The following is a 21,542-nucleotide window of genomic DNA, read 5'->3' on the forward strand; positions in this document are numbered from 1 at the left end:
GTAGTCCAGCTCAACGCAAATTAGCATATATCATCATATTTCCTCTTTCACGGAGCGCTTCATTACAAGGGTATATTCACTGTGGTAGATATGGCCTGCTACCGTAAAATCGCCAGTAGCATGTTGTGTATGTTTGTGAATTTGTGACGAGTCCGCTGATCGTGGCGAAGCACATCTGCAGCTGTTTGGTGAGGAAACCCGTTAAATTGAAGACCAGTATGGACATAACACCGGTGTTGTATTGCGATCCGGTTATTTTGTTATTGTGTGACGAAAGAGGTTACCCGGAAATGAACACGCTGAAATGACTCATATCACCGCCTAGTGCTCGGGAGGAGGACATGTTCCCGTCAATAATTCGTTTTTCTCAGCTGCATGTATATGAGGACAAGGAGAAAAGTCTGATTAGATGAGAAAACCAAATTTTTAGCATAGCCTCGATTAAGCTGTGCATGTAAACGTAGTTACTGTTTGCAAGAAGCCCACAGCAAGAGGAAATATTCAGCTAACGCAACCCCTGATCTCTGCAGCACACGGCAGCCGGCGCTGAAGGCGGCGGTCAGTCCCTGGTGTCTCCCGGCTCCTGCCTGGAGGATTTCCGCGCCACGCCATTCATCGAGTGCAACGGGGCCAAGGGCACCTGCCACTACTTCGCCAACAAGTACAGCTTCTGGCTCACCACTGTGAACCCCAGCCAGGAGTTCATCTACTCGCCTGCGCAGGAGACCATGAAGGCGGGCCAGGAACGCTCCAGAGTCAGCCGCTGCCAAGTCTGCAGCAAGATCTTGTAGTAGGAGGAGGTGAACGGAGCGATGCATGAAACACCTCCCAGAGGGAAAAAAAATAAGAAAGCAACAAGAACACATGACTGACAACGAGCCCCTACTTCTTCATCGGCTGGTGGTCTCAGAATCGAACGATCTCGATTGGCCCGTCTTATTTTCTTTCATAGAGTTTTTTTTTTTTTAATCCATTTTAGGAATAAGTGGCTTGTCAGAGTTGGAGGGAGGAAGGTGGGGGAGGAGGAGGGCCGACGTGTGAGCGCTCGTCTCTCGTTTATCACTGACATTGGTGCTATTGTTCTTTGTGTCTGTTCTGTGTGTTTCATCGTCGAAAGGCGCCAGCGTGACTCTTTCCCGCGCTACCTCGGAGAGCGCCACCCCGCTCCTGGATGGCACTGCACTGCCAACACACCACGGCCGAGCAGCTGCTTCACCAGTCAGTTCAGATGGTGAAATCAAACCAGTTCAATTAAAATTGAAGCTCTTAAGATTGTTTCTCTAAACTGACATGGCTGAGGTTGACTACTCTGGTCCCTATGTTTGTAATTAGCAGCCACAATGATTCTGCTACCTTATGCCTTTACATCTAACACAGTTATGTTAAGGGTTCTTGCAGAGATGCCAACCGTTTTTCTTTTTCATTTGTTTGTTTGTTTTATTATTTTGTAGTTAAAAGGTCATGACCTAGTTAATTGCTGGGACAAAACATTTATGACGAAGACAGACTGATCAGTTGGTGCCATTCTGTCTTTCTATCTGTTCCTCCAGATTCTTAGGAAACAGGTACAATTTAATCTGACACGACTGGCCAAAACACATCAACTTTAATCCTTAATTTGTGATTTGCCAAAAATTGACAAACATAAGATTTGGACTTTAATTCATAAAAAGTATTTTGATTTTAGTTTTTTTTAAAGGACAAAGAAACATGTAACCTTAAATTTTCAACAACAAGCATAGCAAACTGCAAGCCATAATTCAGATTATTTTTCTGTAGTAAAAATTCTGCAATTTTTCACGGTATTATGACTCCACACTCCCATTTATATTGCACTGATGTGAGGTCACATGGTTCGCTGCAAAGAAACAAGTCAATTCAGAAGTCACATTTCTTCTCAAGGCTTTATGTCATGACCAAAATGTTTTTTCCCCCAATACTGAATACCTTGTCCACATTACAGTTTACATTACACTCAAAGAAATGCAGGTAGTTTATTTAGGTATTTTCCAGCAACCATTTTACGATTTGTTCCTTCTTCATCCTCCAGTCTGTTCTCTGTCTTTGGATAAGAAGGAAGAGGTTATTCATTTCCTACCTGTCAATGATGAGTTAAAAATGCAATTCTTTAAAAGATAAGGTCAATTTAGACAAGGGTATACAGAGATATGTTGATAAATTGTACATTTAGGTAACATTTTTAAATTTAGTTTGCCACCGAAAGCAAAGGTAGGATCAACTCAAACTAAAACAATTTGTTTTCCCACCTTTAATCTGGACAGTGAGAACTACTGGGTGACTTGTAACCACTATGACCACTGTGTCGAGCACATGACTCTCCTCAGCTGGGTAGCCATGATCTTATTCCTTTGTGATATTCTACTTTTATTTTGCTCTTTTTTTTTTTTGCCAACGGTTGTTTTGTAATCTAGATTGTAATTATTTTACCTGAGTCATGATACTATCTCCTGGTTTTATTTACTGAGAAGGGAGGGAATGGGATGATGATGATAATGATGATGATGTGTACATTAAATATTATGAGATTGAAAAATGCCTTTAGGATTATGTTTTTATATGAAAACTATATTCACCACTGATGATTCACCAGATACAACATTGTGTTTTTTTATGGTATGTTTGTACTTTTTCCCCAATAAACAAAACCAATGGTGCTTTGTGGAGCAAAAGACAGTAAGTGCCTGAAGTTACTAAAAACAATGCAGTTCTCCTCAAAGAGGATCAATAACAAATGGTGACTACTTGTTGTTGTTGTGACTTCTTGTTACTGTAATACATATTTCTGTGCTCACACACTTTGAAATAAAGTCTCTAACAGAGGAATCCTAATGTAGAAAAATTTAATTTAGCGTGTACACCAGGGTCTTTTTTCCTTATTGTCACCGACTTTGACACAGGCCTCTAGCATTAGTTCATTGTTGTGGCCATTTGTTGGGCTTGATTCAAACAACAAGAAGAGCAGCAACCGTATGCAACATGTGAGCATTAAAATAAACATGCACAAAATAGATGGGGCAATAAAGGGCTTGCAAAACCTGATTTTGGTATGCTTACAAAGCGTGAGGGGTGGCTATTCTAGAGATCATCTAAAAAAAAAAAAACATGTTTGCGTTATTTCACACTCTTTTGTTTAATACATATTCCATATGTGTTCATTCATAGTTTTGATGCCTTAAGTGGCAATCTGCAATGTATGGAAGCCAATTTCCGGGCTTCCATAGCAATGTCAACAGTCATGAAAATGAAAGAAAAACCATTCAATCAGAAGTATGGGTCCAAACTCTCGACTGGTAGTGTACATTGCGTGACATAGGTACTCTGGAGGTTGTGTTGATAAATGCTGTTGTAATGTCGTACAGCCGCTAGATGGTGGCAAACTACCAATAGATAACCCAAGGGAAACCGGAAGCCCGTTTTCATCACAATAACACAACTCTGCTAGTGAGGTTAGCAACGGAGTAAGTTAAAACATTTCTTCGCTGATTTGGGACTTATCAACAGGTGAGTTTTGCAACTGATGCCCAGGAAGATAACATCTTGGTATTTCTAATATTTAATTTACCACTGAATTTTAAATTGTAATCCTTTCTCTACTAACGTTAGATCGTCATCATTTGCTTGCTAAGCTAGCGTCACTGGCTTACTCCTTAGCTGCCAGGGTTTTCCTTATGGCGCAGCCTTTGAAGTCGTAGTGAGCAAAGAATCACACGACTGAAGACATAAGCGTGTGTCCCTGTGTTGCTGTATGTGGCAACAGATCATTATGATCAGGGATTGTCTCCCGCTAGCGAGCTCAGCCACATTTAGTCAAGCTATCTCCTCTCAGTAAACAACGCCATGGTGGTAATGTCTCCTGTTTACGTGACATTCTGCTCCAAACAGAGTTTACGTTGTCATCGATGAAGACTTTGAATGCGTTCCCGTAAATTCGTATTTATTAAGTGTGTACGTAAACGCTTTTGACGTTGTAAGTCGGTCTAAGAGGCATGGCTTGTATGGTAAACATGAAGAGGAAGAAGAAGCCTTTATGAACCCTATTAGACTGAGAAGCAAACAGACAAGATATTCACATTATATTGACAGTCGGATGAAAACGTTTCGCCAGGGTTTTTAGAATCAGTACTAAATAACTGAAATATATGAATGAGCATCGGTTCATTCTGACGTCTCATGAGACATTTAGCTAAAACTAAGTCACCCACCGTCTCACCGGGGTGTCTTGATGCAGTCCTTGAACACTTGACACTTCAAAGTGTTTAATCTAGGGCTTAACCCTAGATTGACATAGAAAGATACTGTAACACTGACAAGTAAAATCAGACGTGTTTATAGCCAGCGGGTGCCATTAAAACATCTTGTAAAACGTAACCCAGTGTCATCAAAGGTGTGTTAACATCTCTGCTCACACCTTCTTCCTCTCTTCATTCCAAACGTCAGGTACGCTGGAATTTTCTGACACCCACTCGGACATGTCCTATGTCTTCATCAACGACTCATCGCAGACCAATGTGCCTCTGCTGCAGGCGTGCATTGATGGAGACCTACCGTTTGCCAAAAGGCTCCTTGAGACGGGATGCGATCCCAACATCCGTGACAACCGGGGCCGCACTGGCCTTCACCTAGCCGCTGCCCGCGGCAACGTGGACATATGTCGCCTCCTGCACAAGTTTGGTGCCGATCTGCTGGCGACAGATTATCAAGGAAACACGGCTCTGCATCTTTGCGGCCATGTGGATACTATACAGTTCCTGGTGTCTAATGGGTTGAAAATTGACATCTGGTAAGAAATGGGGTCGGTGAATGACTTAAATGTGCACCCTGAAAGATTTTATAGCATCTGATGGTAAAGTCAGCTCATGTTTTCTGAAGTTTCACTTGATCTCATTGGTTCTCAAACTGCTGTGATTTGGGTAAAATCACAAAAAAAAAAAAAAAAATTGAAGCAGCATTCTGGGACTTTATCGAATTAAAAAGCAACACGTTGGCAGCAGACACCTGTGAATGTTCACCAATGCATCAGTTATTGCATCATTAGTATTCACATGTGCCTCACTGGAAGCATTTTCAGACAAACCAATAAATCCACAGGCAAATGGGAGATATTTGAATGATAACCTAATATCAGGTTTCCTGAGCCTGACAGCCTTTTATTTTGTTTTTCTGTCCCATAGCAACCACAATGGGTCGACCCCGCTGGTGCTGGCCAAGAGACGCGGCGTCAACAAGGATGCCATCCGCCTACTGGAAGGACTGGAGGAGCAGGAGGTGAAAGGCTTCAACAGGGGACCACACTCCAAGCTGGAGACCATGCAGATGGCCGACAGTGAGAGGTGAACACATGGGTGGGGGCTGCTGAGGAAGTGGGACTCTGTGTATGCAGGGATTAGAATTCCTGCCACTGGCAGTGTAATCTGGTGGAGCCACTGGCTTCAACAGATTTTTTACCAACTGGGTCATGCAGACGACAGACTTGCTGACGAGTGTAGAAACGTGTGATGGTTAATCTCAAACTCAATAACACAGTCGGTGTCAGAATCAATTTTTTTGGCCAAGTTTGTACTATGATGTATCTTTGCTCTCTGGCTACTGAAGTTGGGGAAAACAAGAGTCAGAAACATTTATTTTTTTATTTTTTTATTTTTTTTAAAGAAAAAGTGATTCCCTGCAATCAAATGCAGGCGCAGAGTGAGAAAGGATGTTTGTATTACTTCAACTGTGTGACTTTACCCAGTTGTTGGCAGCAAACCAGATCATACTCAGTTGCAACCTCCCCATCATCTTCTGAAAGGATGATGCTGGATACTAGAGAGAAAGCCACCAACTTTCTTGTAATAGTTTGGTTTGATGTGACCTGGAGCATTTTATCATTTCAACACTTGTACCTACAGTGTTTAACATTATATTACGTGCTTTGCTGTTCCTTGCCCAGTGCCATGGAGAGCCACTCTCTACTAAACCCCAACCTGCAGAGCAGCGAGGGGGTTCTGTCCAGCTTCCGCACCACCTGGCAGGAGTTTGTGGAGGACCTGGGCTTCTGGAGGGTCCTGCTGCTGCTTGTGGTCATCGCCCTTCTTTCCCTGGGCATCGCATACTATGTCAGCGGGGTGCTGCCCTTCTCCACTAGCCAGCTGGAGCTGGTGCACTGAGGGAGGGTGACAGGAATGAGTCCCGCTGGTCTGATAAAACAAACAAACAAATAAAACAAACAAACAAACAAAAACAGCAAGTGTGAAAAAGGAAGTTCTGCTTTCAGCAGACTTATAAGGGAAACAATTCAAATGGTTCTTTTCTAGCCAGGATTTAAGTCAATGTGTGGGATTAATGAAAAAAATATTTATAAAAAAAACAGAAAAAAAACATGTGACCCAAAGGAACAACCTGATACTGGCAGCATCTCATTCTGACCAGCGCCTCATATAACACTATCTTCATGTCTCATTGGTGTGTTACACATCCTTTTTAACACAAGCTAACATTTAATACTGCTTCTGACCTAATGACTGAATATTAATGAGAAAAAAATGCTTCTTTTGTTATGCATAATGTTGTTTTTTTTCATTCCTGCAATGCTGTATGCCCTGTTACAAGCTGTATATTACCAGTGTTTGTGTATTCTTTATGTCCCTTTGTATCCAACCTTTCAGTTGTTATTTATCAATGCCCACTGCATTCATTTTGCTGGATTTACTGTAGATTCCGTTTAAGTCCCATGCCTGTCTTTCACAAACCTCACCTGTCACGTAACGTGTATCTTACTCTCACTGCTAACAGTTCAGTTGTGATGGTTTAGATTGCACGTTGTGCAGGTGTGTTAAACTCTGTTCAAGCACCTTGACTGTGTGCCTTTTAGGAGAGCGCTTCATGTTTCCTTCCTCCATCGGAAGCACTCAGCTTGGGCACGATACTTCTAAACCGTTGTTAATATTAACCCAGTCATATTTTTTTGTATATTCATTTTATCTTTTGAATGACGTAGATTTGTAATAGCTGTTGGTTTACCATTCTTGATTGTGCATAACACATCTGAAGTAAATCCTTATTTACTGTGAAAATAATTTGGTGTCGTTTATGCTTCTGTTGTATAATCAGATTGGAATTACAACGCTTGGTGCCAGTTAGTATACCAATTATATCGTTTTTCTTTGTGAAAAGTATGTCCTGTAAAGAAGTGGGGCGTCCACATTCCTCTCTCTTCTTAACGGTAAACATCAGCTTGGACGTGAAACAGCGCCCTCCCCTGCAATAAAACGTAACAGGTCACAGATTGCGGCGTCACAGCAGAAGCAGTCGATAATATCCGGTCACGTGACAGGATTTCCGATGGAAAACAAAACACGGGCTAGCCGAAAGCTGTGATGACACGGAGTCACCTAGCCCAAAAAGTAAAACAACGATGTGTAGCAAACAAATTAGGCACTGAGTCGACCAAAGACACAGGCAACTAGTGTTAGTAGCAGAGGAGCCCCACTGGCACCATGAATTTAAGAGGGCTCTTCCAAGACTTCAACCCCAGGTAGGGTAATGCTAACTGCTAGCGTTAGCCGTGGAGTCGTGCTAATGTTACCTCGTCACCAAAACATGGACACGCTTGTGTGGATTTAGTCTTGGGGACATGATTCAAAACTTGTGTTTCGTGAAGCGGGGCACTGAGCATAATACTTTAGCACTAATGGACTTTTGATGCTTTGTGGAAGTATGTACTCTAATAAGGTCTGGCTAACGCTAGAGCTAACAAGTTTTTAGGAATTCCTCGTCAAAAGTCTGCAATTTACCAGCGTTTAACTGTCTGGATGTTTAGAGTACGACAATATACAAGTGAATGGTTGTCCGATATACTCTTGTAGTTTAAAGTTTACGACATTAAATATGTTCTACATCTTCATTACACTACCAGTCAAAAGTTTGGACACACCCTATGAATTGAATATCTTTTCTTTCGTTCTCCTGACTATTGACGTTGCAGTTTCACACTGAAGGCATCATGTAGGAGACAGTAAACGTAAATAAAAGTGTAAATAATATAAATAAAATATCCACCTTTCATTAAAAAAAAAAAAAAAAAAGCATATTTAGAGTTATTTAACATGTTTTTCTTTGGTGCATAATTACATGTATCATGCTCATATAATTGATGTCTTCAGTATCTGTAGTATAGAAAGTTGTAAAGAAGGTGTGTCCAAACTTTTGACTGATAGTGTAATCGAGGCAACACTTCAGGGAAGAACAAGCTTCTTGTATTCAGCTGTCCAACGCGTGTGTTTCCTCTGTTGCAGCAAGTTCCTGATCTACTCGTGCCTGCTGCTCTTCTCTGTGCTGCTCTCCTTGAGGCTGGATGGAGTCATTCAATGGAGTTACTGGGCTGTTTTCACACCAATATGGCTGTGGAAGCTGTTGGTCATTATTGGCGCTTCTGTGGGCACTGGGGTGTGGGCTCACAATCCCCAGTACAGGTAAAATGTTGTGTTGGTTTAGTGTCGCTTGTTGTTGCTGCAGTCTGCAGAAAACGTCACACTCCTCCTTTTGCCCCCACAGGACGGAAGGGGAGACGTGTGTGGAGTTCAAAGCCATGCTGATCGCTGTGGGACTCCATGTGCTGTTGTTGATGTTCGAGGTGTTGGTGTGCGACCGCGTGGCTCGGGGAAACTACTTCTGGCTTCTCGTCTTCATGCCGCTCTTCTTCGTCTCGCCCGTCTCTGTAGCAGCTTGTGTGTGGGGCTTTAGACACGACCGCTCCCTTGAGGCAAGAAATGAAACTTTCACTACACTGAAACCAAGTGGAGTTGTCATTTTTATTTTGTCAGATACTTGAATTTCTTTTTTGAGGTGATGAGAGGAAAAAGTTTTAAGAAAATGTACAAGATTTCTAAAAAAAAAAACAAAAACAAAACAAAACAAAAAAAAACAAACAAACAGTAGAACGTCGAAACTGATATTTTAATCCTTGTAAATAGACTCATCGAAATATTGTTGATATTGTTGTTTTGAAGAGGAGCTGTGTGTTGATCAGCTTTCTTGCTCCATCCTTAGCTGGAGGTGCTGTGTTCAGTGAATATTCTTCAGTTCATCTTCATCGCTCTGAGGTTGGACAGGATCATCAACTGGCCCTGGCTGGTGAGATAGAAAGACTAAACTAAATGTTGTTTGTCACTTTGCGCTCGGATCTCGGGTGCTTTCCGAGTTCAGGATATTCAATATCTCAACTGTGCATTTAAAATGACAATAAGATAAAATTGCTGCTCTTTTCATTTTCGCTGATATATTTTGCTGGTGTTTGCGTGTGGCTACAGGTTGTGTGTGTCCCCCTGTGGATCCTGATGTCCTTCCTGTGCCTTGTCGTCCTCTACTACATCATCTGGTCAGTCCTCTTTCTTCGCTCCATTGACATCATTGCCGAGCAGCGGCGAACACACATCACCATGGCAATAAGCTGGATGACAATTGTCGTGCCCCTCCTGACATTTGAGGTGAGTGTCTGACTCCTACACGCCTGCTGACGCACAGTAGTGAATAAAGTGAAAAGTGACTCTTATTTTTTTTTTTAGGTAAATAATTCAACCTTGTTGTTACTATACAGTACATATCACATATACAATAAAATCATTGCTGTTCGCGTCTAAAATAAACTGAACTTGGGGACAGAGTTTAATTTCTGTATAATGAATTTCAAATGCATGAGGTGTCCAAAAACCTTTTTCCACTGCTTTAGATATGTGGCTAATGTGAATCTATTTATCTAGGTATGTACAGGCTGTGATAGAGTCTGTGTAGTTTGTTACAAATATGAATGTGTGAAAGTTTATTTAAAGATGCATATGGACACTGAGGCTGAGGCACGACAAGGTCAGGTAAGATTTTCTTCCTCAGGAGAAAAAAAAATGCTCAAGTGAGCCCTTTGTTCTTCTCAATGTTTAGCAGCCGGGTTTTGATGTCACAGCTGCGCATCAGCAGACAATCCACCACCTGATGAGGCCTGTCACAGTCGAGTCTGTCACAGTCGAGTCATGTACAGACTCAAAGACTTAGACTAAGTTTTCTGCCTCGCTGACTCAAGACATTCCCTGCCGTCTTTAGATTCTGCTGGTGCACAAGTTGGACGGCCACAACAGCCTGAGCTACGTGTGTGTCTTTGTCCCTCTCTGGCTCTCGCTGCTCACACTCATGGCCACCACATTTGGCCAGAAGGGCGGCAACCACTGTGAGTATTTCAAACTCCGCTGCGGTTTTACTGCTAGTATTGCGGCCATTGAATATCTCATTTCATTTATTTAGCACACATCAAAAATATCAATGGTGCAGGGATGAAACTAAGCCCAATGGGTTTGTACAGGAGTTCCACTCCTTTCAATAATTACAGTCAACTTAACGAGGCTAGCAAATACACTTTGAAAAATATAAGGAGACGTAGTACAAATGATCAATGGATGGAGAAAAACAGGAAGAAAAGAAAATAAGGACAAATTACAGATTATTACTTGGCGAGTAATGAACAATTTAAACAAAATCTATAATTCATTATAAGTAAAAAAAAATATATATATGAGAATTGCAAAAAAGGCATTGAATGAAGATGTACGGCAATGCAGAGGACAGGAAGTGACTGGATGTGATGATGTTTGTGAAGCTGCTTTTTAAAGAGTGAGTAGGAAGACCTGGGTCTCAAAGGGGGAGCTCAACTGTTCCAGAGTGTAGGGCCTCTGATGATGTTAAATTGATGATGTGAAGTGTAACGCATTCTTTCTGAAGACTTGGAAAGTATGTTGGCAACGCCTTCATTCAAATGAACTGTCTTAAGAAATTCTTATCAATCTGTTAGTCCTCCTAAATGGGTTTTAAAATGATTTCGCTCAGTTTTCACTCTGCACCGCTTATTTTCCTTCAGGGTGGTTTGGCATCCGCAAGGACTTCTGCCACTTCCTGTTGGAGCTCCTCCCCTTCCTGCGGGAGTACGGCAACGTCTCCTACGACCTCCAGCGCAGCGACGACCCCGAAGCGGCCGAAGATCTTCCCGCTCCGGAGCCGCCCCCCAAGATCGCTCCCATGTTCCACAAGAAGACTGGCGTGGTGATCACTCAGAGCCCGGGGAAGTACTTCGTCCCGCCGCCCAAACTCTGCATCGACATGCCGGATTAAACACACCTGGGGGCGGAGCGGGTCAGGGCTGCCACCAGGCCAAACCAGCAGGGGGCGCTGCGTTTGGTTTTTAACCTGCTGTTCTGAAGGATTTGGACTATTATTGGTTCTATTGAAGCCAAGACTCCAGGGACTGAATCAAGGAACTGGACAAACGGACCGCTCTTGTCACCTGATGCTGAATTTCCACTGTGTCACTCACTCCTAATTTTCATCCATTCTCTAGATGGACACTTTTCGGGGGCGACGGGAGTGCGGGGGGGGGGGGGGGGGTCTTGTCCCTCTTGGATGAGGTGTTGGTGTGCGTCTCTGGACAAGATGTTGAGCTCGGAAGCGTGTGAATCATAAGTGAAGCTAACCTGGGATTTCTGATGGGGACCAGCGGAGAGAGCTTCAGTTCTGGATCCTTCTAACCGTATTCCTCCGTGAAAGCTGAGCTGAAAAAATGTTTTCTGTTTTTCTCTTTCTCAGGTCTGTCTCCCCAATGCAACAGTCTCACGGCCAGATGGACGTTTAAGAGTCATTTCAGAGAATACATAGTCATCACGGTAGAGATTGTATCATTACTCAGAGATAATTACTTCAAACAGGAAGTGGATTTTTTTTTTGCTGTCAAATACAACTCGGAGCAAAATCAACAGTATTTCTCCTGGCCAGCAGGCCAGCTCCTTGTTTGTGAGACAGTCTCTGTATTTTTCATGAGCCCTTAAGTTTAATTTTGCTCTCATCTGCTTCCTGAACTGGAGTGCTGAGTTGACTGATGCATGATGCAGCCAGAGGAAGTGGCAAACCAGAGCAGCATCCCATCACAACGGATCTCTGCTGTTCTCATATTGACAGGACTTCACCTGGAAGTCGGCGGCACGAGAATGAACAGTGAGTGTGGCTTGGTGACAACTCACACCCAGGATTAACTCACCGCCAAGCTCGTCCTTCGAATAAGAATCAAATTATTTACGATCAATTGAAAATAAGTCTAAATGATGAAGAATTGGAGGCTTTGACTGGGAGCAATTCAGCCTCTTAAAACTAGAACCATTCTGTCGTTGGAGACTTCTTCCTTTGAGACACCAACTTGTGAAATGACCTAGCAGCTGTGTAGCATGGAGCTTTAATACTGGCTGGCCCTTCCTAGAGAACCAACCCGTGTGTGTGTGCTCCCTGGAGTTGCCTGACGACTGTTGTGTTGAAGACAGACCTGCTAGAAGCTGAGCTGAGATGGAAATGGCACTTTGTTACTTGTCGGGGGGTTTTTCTCTTTTTGTTTTCTTGATCCCTCGTGTTGTCGTCGCTGTACAGTCACTGTCGGGTTTGGGACCAGAGTGAAGGTTTGAGAAGAAGGCAGAGAGAATTTCAACTGTCTTGTTGTTGTTGTTGTTTGGATTTGCATCCGAGCAGCGGTTTCACGTTGAGCCACACTGAGTAAATGCATCTTTTGCGTGTGGAGAATCTGTCCGGTAGCTTTGTTGTCCTGTTGTATAAACCTTCACCTGATGGAGGGGTCGGGTCGAAAAGGTTTGTGGTCAACCCCTGTTTGTCGAGCCCTCTCACCAACAACCTGCGGATAGCAAATCTGTTTGTTTTTTTTAGAACATTGATTGCTGGAGTGTGTAAATATTTTTTACATATGGCCTATTTTTATTTGCATTAAAACTGTCTGTTTACCAATCAGTCCCTTAATGCTGCAAGCGGAGCAACCTGCAGATTTAATCGCAGCGTCTTGTCCTGAATTTGTTCGTATTTATTTTAGAATTAAACTGGGTCGAGAATCCATGTCTTGAACAGCATAACGCCCTTATGTCTCATCAGTTATTCCCTCGCTTTTGCCTCAATATACGCTACCGGTCAAAAGTTTGGACACATACTTCTGATTTAAGGTTTTATTTTATTTTTTCATTTTCCTGACTATTTACATTGTAGGTTGTCACACAAGGCATCAAAACTAAGAATAGAAGATGTATTAAACAAAAAAGTGTGAAATAACTCAAACAAGTTTTCTATTTTAGATGATCTACAATGATCACCCTTCATATAAAATATATATATAACAACATATTTAGGTATTTAACATTATTTTTCTTTTGCCACATTAATCCACATATCTTGGTCATAGATTTGATGTCTTCAGTGTGTATCTACAGTGTAGAAAGTAGTCAAGATAAAGAAGAAACCAGCGTGTCCAAACTTCTGACTGGTGGTGTATTTGATCCTAATCTTAATTGAAGTCGGAGGTCAGATGGAAGTCACCCTGCGCTGCCCCAGTCTCTCTTCTGTTACAGAGCAACTTCATCCAGGTGGAGTTCATGGGGTCAACACTTCAATATGGAAACTGCTTCCATGTGAATAGGAGGTTAAAATTTGTACACAAATAATCAAAATGTTTGTGGGAAAAATCTGTTTGTGTTTCAAGAGGTGATGCTGATGTGACAGAGGGGCCGGAGCAGCAGCAGATGGATGTGTATCGTGTGGGGTGAGTGTAGCTCAGGAGGGAGAGCAGGTTGTCCAATGACCAAAAGGTCAGTGGTTCAAATCCCACCCTATCCCAGTCTTTGGGCAACTTGAAAAGCATTTTGTAAATCCAATCCATTATTATCAATTGAAAGTGAACAAAAGCCTTATAACAAAATATCTGTCTATGGTATTTAGCTCTTTATTGAAAATCTTTAAGAAATACAATACTGTTTTCTTACCTACTTAACGATTATCATAATTTCTTCAAGTTTGACAGGCCGGATTAAAAATCTTAAGGGGCCCCTAAAGGCCCCCGGGCCGTAGCTTGCCTATGCCTGGACTAGTCAGTTCTGGTCTGTCTGACATCCTTTCAGCCACAGGGTTGCGCTGTTCAAGCCTGCAGCACTGCAGGACAGTGGAGCTTTGTGGATACACAGCAAATACAATCAGAGACAATCTTAGTATTGTGCAGAAAAACAGTAAAAACAAATTTTATTGATACAAAAGCTGCCTGGAGGAATAATACGGCATAATTATTTTTCATCCGATTATTTTACAGAATAAAAATATATAGCAGCATCCATAAACAAAGTCCTCCAGTTAGAATCTAGAGAAAAATTCTATTCAAGTAGGTTTCTGCCGTGAGGTAAGAGCGGAGGTTTAAATCCGTCTGTGAGACAGAAGAAAAAAAAAAGAAGAAATCAGGCTGGACTCGGTGCATCTACGTCAGTGCTCCAGGAGTACAGTACAGCTGATAGACTGTTCTGCTCAGAGCTGGACCCAGGTTCCTGAACAACACAGACAGAAGACTGTTACTAAGCATATTATCTCATTCTGTGTAAATTACCTTCGGTTAAATATCAAACTAAGGCATCACGGGACAAAAAACGCTTCAGGTTAATGAATGACTTTGGTCTTGTTTCCATTTGTTAGCAGAACTACCGGTAGTGATTTCATACTGTGAACAACACACTGTTCAACTCTGAGAGAATCTCGGTCACTCAGGCCCGTTCATGTGAAAATCTGAATCCAGCATTGGTCGACAGACCTGTTGAGTTTTCCATATCGGATAGACGACAGCAGCTTTTCCTTCTCTGCTTCTGAGGAGCATCGCTCGTAGGCCGTCAGCAGGCTCGAGGGAGAGGGGAAAGAAAAACAACATTTAAAAAAAAAAAAAAAAAAAAAAAAAAACTGTGCTACTTATCTCTATAGCTTATCTCGTCTTATTCCAGTTTTAATGACAGTGTGTGAATCCATTAAGGAAAATTGAATCGCAGAACAACGAATGAGGCCGCACAACTCTGCTTTAAGATGCAAGGCCTTCACCGCAGCAACTTCCTGTTGTTCACCAATGTACTCACTAATGTAAATCAGGTTGCAAAACATATTTTTAAATTGCATATTTTTTTCTCTATTTTCTTGTCTAACGTTCCACAAAACCGCTCCACAATCTAAAAATTGTTCAGGCGAAATGTTGTTTTTAGTGTTTCAATTATGACATAAATTGAATCAAAATTTCTGGAAAATGATACAATAAACTTTGTAGTAAGGGTCAGTGTAAAGGCAGGTCATTTCCATCAGGCAAACAGCAACAAACAGTCACCTGTGCGGGGTGCTGTAGCGCTCCAGTATAGCAGCAGCCTTGTCCCCGGATAACCCGCTGATCTGCATCAGCTGTCTGGCAAACACCTCTTTCACCGTCTGACACTGGAGCAGAAATGAGAAACATTAATTATTGTGTCCATAAACACAGCAGGAACACAGCAATCTTTTGAAGGCTTTGCAGTGTTTTCCCCAGAGATTGTAGCCACTGTAGATGCAGACCTTGTTCTTGACGGCGCCGTAGTTGAATTCTGCAAATGAGATGAGAGAGCAGGAGGGAGTCCCGGCGCCCTGCACTCCTTCACTCTCTCCATCGCCCTCCAGCTCCCTGGAGCGACAGGTCAGCACACAGTTCTGCAGTTGAGATTTGGAAGAAAAAAAAGAACAAGTTTAGTTTTTTCCGTCCATCACTCTGACCTCTGACCCGAGGAAAAGCAGACAGACCTGGTAGAGCTTGGTCAGGTATCTGGTCATGACCGTCAGGTAGGCCGCCGACTCCCTCACGTCTTGGACTCTCTTCACGAAAAAGCCGTCGACCACCTGCAGCAGAAGGGACAACTCTTGAAACGCCAGGATGCTTTTCCCTGATTCACTTTGCCTTCACTTTTACACAGGGTGCACAATGGAAGAGAATCAGCAAGAAGGAAAAGAAGAATGTTGCCAGTGTCGTCATCTGCAAGCAGAAGGCCCCTCCCATCCCTGCAGGTGTCAGAAACAACTCCAATGTAAAACAAATCCCAGTTCCATGTGAATCACACTGTTGTTGTTTCTGAGGTCACATGACAGTCACATGACATCACAGTTATCCTCAGCCATCCCCTGATGCACTTTAACCCACAGTCACTGTTCGTCTCTTTTCACCTCTCATGATGAACTTTTTAATATCTCCTCTTATCGATCAGGCAAAGTGCAGTTTTTACATTATTTATTTATTAACCGTCTGTCCCGTTGCCTGTTTTATGTGATGCTGCTGTGACAAGTTAATTTCCCCTCAGGGATGAATGAAGTTGACCATAGCTTACCTTTAAAATCAATATTGGAAATTCTAATCTAATGTGGTAACGATGTGAAGAGGGAAAAAAACAAATTGCAAAGCAAACATTGTGAAATGTTAACAGCATACAGAATATGGATTGCACAATGAAGCGCCGAAACACAGCAAGAGGTGTATTTTGCACATGCAAACATTGCTATGAACTCTAGTGAACCTACCTGTGTGTTGACGATGGCCTGCTGCAGCGTAGATTCAGGTAAACTCAGGTGCGACGCCGCCGCCCCGCACTCCTCCACGAGGTAGATGGGCCGACGGAGGCCACACCTCTTCAGCCGAAACTGAGGCGGGTTGGAAAATGTTCAGTCAGAGAGCAGCGAGAGCAGGCGACACCTTTTAAGGGTCTCGGTCTCAGACGGGACGGACCGGGGATTTTAGATGCAGAGCAGTCAAGACTCAGCCAACACTACAGTGACGCGATAATAACGGAAAAGAATGCGGCTGCTGAGGTTTTACGCTCTGCTCTCACCTTCTGCTCCCTGAAGCGCCCGTCGATGATGCTGCCACACAGGTCGTCCATCCGTTTCCGCTCAATGATGTAATCGAGGACGAGCTCCCGGCCTGCAGGCGCTCGCAACTGACCTGGAGACGGAGAGTCCAGCTTGAAAGTGACTTTTCTGCTCTTTTAACTGCGACGCATTGGTTTTGCTCCCACGCGTTTGAGTTACCTGGAACGGGAGAGAGCTTTTCTCGGGCGACCCACAGGAAGTCCCCCACGTTCAGCTTGCGGACGTCGAAGTTGACCCCGTTCCTCTGGAGCTCCTTTGCCAGCTCCTGCTTGCGGTGGTGGCTGCCGCTGTACAAACACGTCACTCTGTCAAGGACGTCTGCTGTCGCAACCATTCGTCAATGCCTTTAAGTTTCTCCTTCTTACCCAGTTGTCTCGATAAAGTCAACACAGAGCACGATGTCATAGCTCCCTGGTGGCAGACGCCCTGCACTGGGCTTCCTGCTCACTGCAGCCGTCATCTGATCTTCTCCTATGGAACTGGCTACATCAGTGTCCCTCGCACAAGCCAGCCTTTCCTTCAGGCTGTGTCGAGAAGACGATTCGTCTGATTCTTCACCGTCGTCGCTGCCAGTCAGGTCCACAACGCGGGGAGGATCTTCTTTCTCCTCTGTGTCACTCCTAACATCCTCCTCCTCCTTCTCCTCCTCCTGATCCTCCTCAGGAACAACTTCGGTTCTCCGTTCAACTGAATCGAGACGTTCTGCCAAAGCCAGACCTTCCTCTGTCAGAGTATACCTGAGTGAAGATGAACAGAAACATGTATTTTAGATCCAACACATGATAGAACTTCTTTCATGGTAGCTGAAGAGGTCGTAAATGTTTAACTATTATAGCAATGTTATCAGTGAGGTAAAGCTGGCCGGAGGCACAGCGGTGTACTGGACTAAATACTTGAACCACTTTTTAACAACTTTAAACTCATATGTTAATGATTCTTTGTGTTTGAAATTGTTTTACTTGTTGCATCCGATTAGTACAAATACAAATTCCAAGTTGAAATGTTCTGTGTACCGAGCGGGGTTGTGGGTCTTCAGCACCAGGTTCCTCTGAATCAGAGTGCTCACTGAAGACCAGGCCGTGTACTTGCTGCCCAGGTCCGGCTGTATAAAAAAAACAAGGGGAAGAGGAAAAGCCGCTGTGAGAACGGAGCTTTGATGAGAGAGCAGTTTAATATCAGGGTTTATCAGGGTTCATGTCTGGCGCTGTAAATTCCTCTTACCACAGTGAAAGACTTGTCACAAAGTTGCTGAGCTTCTGTTTGCAGCTCCATTTTGAACATGTAACCTTTACTCCCTGGGATCTGAGGACGGAAAGACAGGGAGGACGACGCATTATTGATGACACACTGTAGAAACAGTCCGTAGGAGGGCTGAGTTAAGGCAACTGGACTTCTTGTTCTTGTGTGTTCTTCTACCTTAAGATGACCTGGATGACTGAGAACCTTCACAGACAAGTAGAAACCTTCGTCATTGAAAGCAGACACTCACCTGTGATTGTCTGTAAAGCGTGAGCAGCACAGCGTATCCCCCTGACCTTTTCTGGGGAACATATTCCCTCTTTTTCTTCCTGCCTCCTTCTCCGTCTTTTTCTTTCCCTCCATTTCCAGCTGAGCTCTTCTAAAAAAAAGAAAAGATGGATTACTCACTCAGTGAAAATCTCACGTTAACCTGTTTCTTTCCAAACCTTTGAAATCATATCAACATTTTTCATGGAATGTGGCCTTTATAAATAAAGCAAGACAAACACTTTACCTTTTTAGTGGGAGCCAGAGTGTTACTGTCTGACTGGTCAAACGAGGGATTTCCTTTGGGCAAAGAGTGGATAGAAGCGTTTTGACCTGCAGAAGAGTACAAGGCAAAGGAGTGATGCGGACCAAGACAACAGCTTTATGCTTTAACTCTAACAAACAACATGTAATTGATAATTCTGCCATGTCTCTTTAGCCTGTTGACACAAATGTTATGTACCGTTCTCTCTGTAATATCGCTGCAGTTTCTCATCCAGTAATTTACAGATGCCGTCCCCGAAGTTCTGAAGGATCTTTGCCTCTTTGGCTGTTTGAAGAGGCAAGGGATACTTGTTCAGAGAGTTGATGGCCTGGAAATGTGCAGACACACACAGCGTCATCATAATTGAACACACTTTTGTGCACCGCAGAGCTTAGTGAGTGCCTTGCTGATTAACATGTATGCGAAACTGTGTCAGTGTCACGCAAACCGTAGCCTCGTCAAGTGCTATTGTTTGTGTTGTTGCTGTGTGTAGTCTGTTCTGCAAAATAGAGTGCAGCGATAATATTGGGAATCTAAACTGTTAAAAATAGAAAGAAAACACAATGTTTTTTACGGTTTCTGTGTCAACGCCACATTCACAACATTCGTGATACACATTTGTAAAAAGTGAAGGAACAATTGTACATGTATACAAAAAGCATGCATGCTAAATCACAGAGGGCGCTTGTTCTGTCAGTTTGATAGTGTTGAAATTGTGTTGAGGATACTAACAGGTGATGGCCTACTTTACTTTTTGGTAGGTGTACTGGATCTTGAGTCCCTTCTCCTTGGCCTCGTCCCGGAGCTCGGTCAGCCACTTGAGGAACACCGGATTTGGGCAGGATGGCAGGGCACGTTTCCGACCCAGCCGGGCCGGTTCCGAGGCGGGCATTCCTCTAGCCGAGGCCGGAGGATAACGACCTTAAAACAAAACATTTATTGCGTTTATCAACCATAACGCAGTAAACATCGCAAGAAAAAGAAACACAGACAACATGGAAAAATGATGAACTGTGGCTCCTGTTAGCTAATAATAGTTAGCCACTGTGCATTTTCACGTTTTCGCAGAAAATGTAATTGAAAAAGAGTAAGTAACCAGGATTTTTCACAGAAAATAATACCTCAAATGCATGTATTTCTATCTGTAGTTTACCAATAACTTATTGTTAAAGCGGTTAGCAGTAGTTTTTTCTGCAATGGATTTAAGCGAAGACTCGACTCTACTTGCTTGTGATTGGTCACTTACTCCTTGCCCCAACTCCTACCCCAATCCCTGATCAGAACCCAAATGTGTAACCCAATCAGAAGCAAATTAGGGCGGGTCTCTGCTGATGTTGCAGGAAAGAAATACCGCGGTGGCGCCTTCAAAGACGTACTTCCTTGTTTACAGTAGTCACGTGACAAGAGAACGGCGCGGTGCGTTTGGTCAATCGCATCGACACAGGGACCTCTATTGGCGAAATCAAGGCATGACAGCTAACAGCTAACAGCAAGTTTTTCGAGCAAACTGTAGATTTCTTTTTCATACATATATGAAAAAAAATAAATTAATCGCATTACATTATGCCACACTTTTTCATGATAAAGGATTCAAGCTGACTTTTTTTTTTAACAACTTAATTTGTTTAAAGAGTATGATTTAGCCAAATCCAAAGATTAGCATTAAAGTAAGTCAAAAAGTAAAGTCAGCATTAAATCTGAGAGTTTTCAGTAGTGGGTATTGTTTATTTGCATGAATTACTTTACCATGTGAGTAAATCTGTATTTCCCCATAATGACTTGCAAATCCCAAAACCTGGTTGGAATCTTATTGCATCAAAAATGGTCATCGCCCTTGTTGCCATCGACAATCATCGTGTCGCCCAGGTCATCATAGCACTTGACGAGTAAGTTGAGGTTGCCTCAACTTAATCTTCCACTATCAGCAGTCATCATTCCTGGAAAGTCATCTGATTAGAAGACTGGTCGATAAATAACGTTTGATTTTTCTTTTTATAACAGGACAAATTGTTAAGGCACAACGCTTCTTAAACAGTCACTTCATCAGTCTAGGCTTCACAAAGTGGTGCAAATGAAAGAGAGCCAGTCACCTCACAATACCGTTATCCAGTTGTTACATGAAACCACCTCTGTGTTTCCTCAGGCTAAAGGAGTTTGCAGGATTCCTTCAACAAGACCCAACAGAGACCAAGAATCCAACCTCACCCAACCACTTCTTCTCTTTCGAAACACACAGCAAAGAAAAAAGTAGTGGTATAGTAGAAATTGTGCTATGCAGTCAACCTCTAATCACCCACAAAGTTTAAATGTGAATGGACATAGGCTTTGTATATGCACAACCAATAGATCCTCAGGCTAGATAGCGTTACTATAGTGGAACAGGCTCGTTCAGTTAATTATCCAAACTCTGAAGATATCCCCCATATTTGGTCATCTGTTTACAGCCTAAGACAGCATAGAGGTGCTCTTAGGAGGTGGAAACGACACCTGTCCGGTTGTGTTTGTTCCTACACGTGGAAAGGTATTTGGGCACCTTTGTGACATCACTAAGAACTGGTTTCCATACGCTTTCTGAAAGGTGGAGCAAGCAAAAGAGTTGAAGAATGCACTTTTCTCTCTCGTGACCTCTTGAGAGTTTACTGACGGGATCGAGATGAAAGGGAAGCGCCTGGGATATGACTTTACCAAATAATTTATGGCAGACATTCCACAATAATGCTGGGAAAATGTACCCTTGGTATTTAGATTGTGATGTTAAGGGTCTGCTAGACGCTAAACATTAAGTGCCTAGTGAAGATTACAGCCTCACTAGTAAATAGGTATCTTTAACTGGAATACACATTGCCCCCATTTAATTTTTATTATCACCAACTGTAATCTCCTTTTATTCCATGAAGCAATACATGACACATTTAAAAGAGGAGTCCTATTGAATTATTTTTTTGGGGGAAGTTTCATTATGTTATTGATATCAAAATGAATGCAAAATTCGTCGACAGGGTGCTGG

The 21,542-nt window shown here is 42.9% G+C and overlaps 4 protein-coding genes across 5 annotated transcripts in view; 3 read left to right on the forward strand and 1 right to left on the reverse strand.

The window, feature by feature from the left end:
• Positions 1–2,654, forward strand: part of col4a6 (collagen, type IV, alpha 6) — an 88,778-nt gene extending 86,124 nt beyond the window's left edge. The window contains exon 49 of the mRNA XM_076027866.1: positions 531–2,654. Coding sequence (XP_075883981.1) covers positions 531–791 — 261 coding nt within the window. The 3' untranslated portion in view covers positions 792–2,654. The remainder of the gene's footprint in view (positions 1–530) is intronic.
• ankrd46b (ankyrin repeat domain 46b) overlaps positions 1–7,076 on the forward strand; it is a 29,036-nt gene extending 21,960 nt beyond the window's left edge. Inside the window, exons 2-5 of the mRNA XM_076028062.1 lie at positions 3,487–3,522; positions 4,459–4,801; positions 5,193–5,351; positions 5,951–7,076. Of these exons, the coding sequence (XP_075884177.1) occupies positions 4,491–4,801; positions 5,193–5,351; positions 5,951–6,167 (687 nt within the window). The 5' untranslated portion in view covers positions 3,487–3,522; positions 4,459–4,490 and the 3' untranslated portion in view covers positions 6,168–7,076. The remainder of the gene's footprint in view (positions 1–3,486; positions 3,523–4,458; positions 4,802–5,192; positions 5,352–5,950) is intronic.
• A 243-nt stretch (positions 7,077–7,319) lies between these two features.
• On the forward strand, positions 7,320–12,941 carry tmem185 (transmembrane protein 185). Its single transcript, XM_076028061.1, has 7 exons — positions 7,320–7,534; positions 8,295–8,471; positions 8,554–8,761; positions 9,049–9,132; positions 9,309–9,485; positions 10,093–10,216; positions 10,901–12,941. The coding sequence occupies exons 1-7, from the start codon at positions 7,497–7,499 to the stop codon at positions 11,149–11,151; spliced, it is 1,059 nt and encodes a 352-aa protein (XP_075884176.1). The 5' UTR covers positions 7,320–7,496; the 3' UTR covers positions 11,152–12,941.
• Positions 12,942–14,064: 1,123 nt separating this feature from the next.
• Positions 14,065–19,880, reverse strand: mus81 (MUS81 structure-specific endonuclease subunit). Of its 2 annotated transcripts, none has more exons than XM_076028059.1 (16): positions 19,782–19,880; positions 19,287–19,456; positions 18,734–18,863; positions 18,518–18,603; positions 18,254–18,382; positions 17,986–18,066; positions 17,778–17,866; positions 17,130–17,501; positions 16,924–17,051; positions 16,725–16,837; positions 16,417–16,536; positions 15,649–15,744; positions 15,427–15,558; positions 15,206–15,309; positions 14,651–14,734; positions 14,065–14,390 (listed from the first exon to the last, which is right to left on the reverse strand). In XM_076028059.1, the coding sequence occupies exons 2-16, from the start codon at positions 19,425–19,427 to the stop codon at positions 14,324–14,326; spliced, it is 1,872 nt and encodes a 623-aa protein (XP_075884174.1). In that variant the 5' UTR covers positions 19,428–19,456; positions 19,782–19,880; the 3' UTR covers positions 14,065–14,323. The 2 variants fall into 2 exon arrangements, with proteins under 2 accessions (XP_075884174.1, XP_075884173.1); XM_076028058.1 differs by having other exon boundaries at positions 19,657–19,783.
• Between the last annotated feature and the right edge of the window lie 1,662 nt (positions 19,881–21,542).

Source organism: Nelusetta ayraudi, unplaced genomic scaffold (genome assembly GCF_046127955.1).
Source record: "Nelusetta ayraudi isolate G7.1 ecotype Tasmania unplaced genomic scaffold, CSIRO-AGI_Nayr_v1 ptg000022l, whole genome shotgun sequence".
Taxonomy (NCBI): Eukaryota; Metazoa; Chordata; class Actinopteri; order Tetraodontiformes; family Monacanthidae; genus Nelusetta; species Nelusetta ayraudi.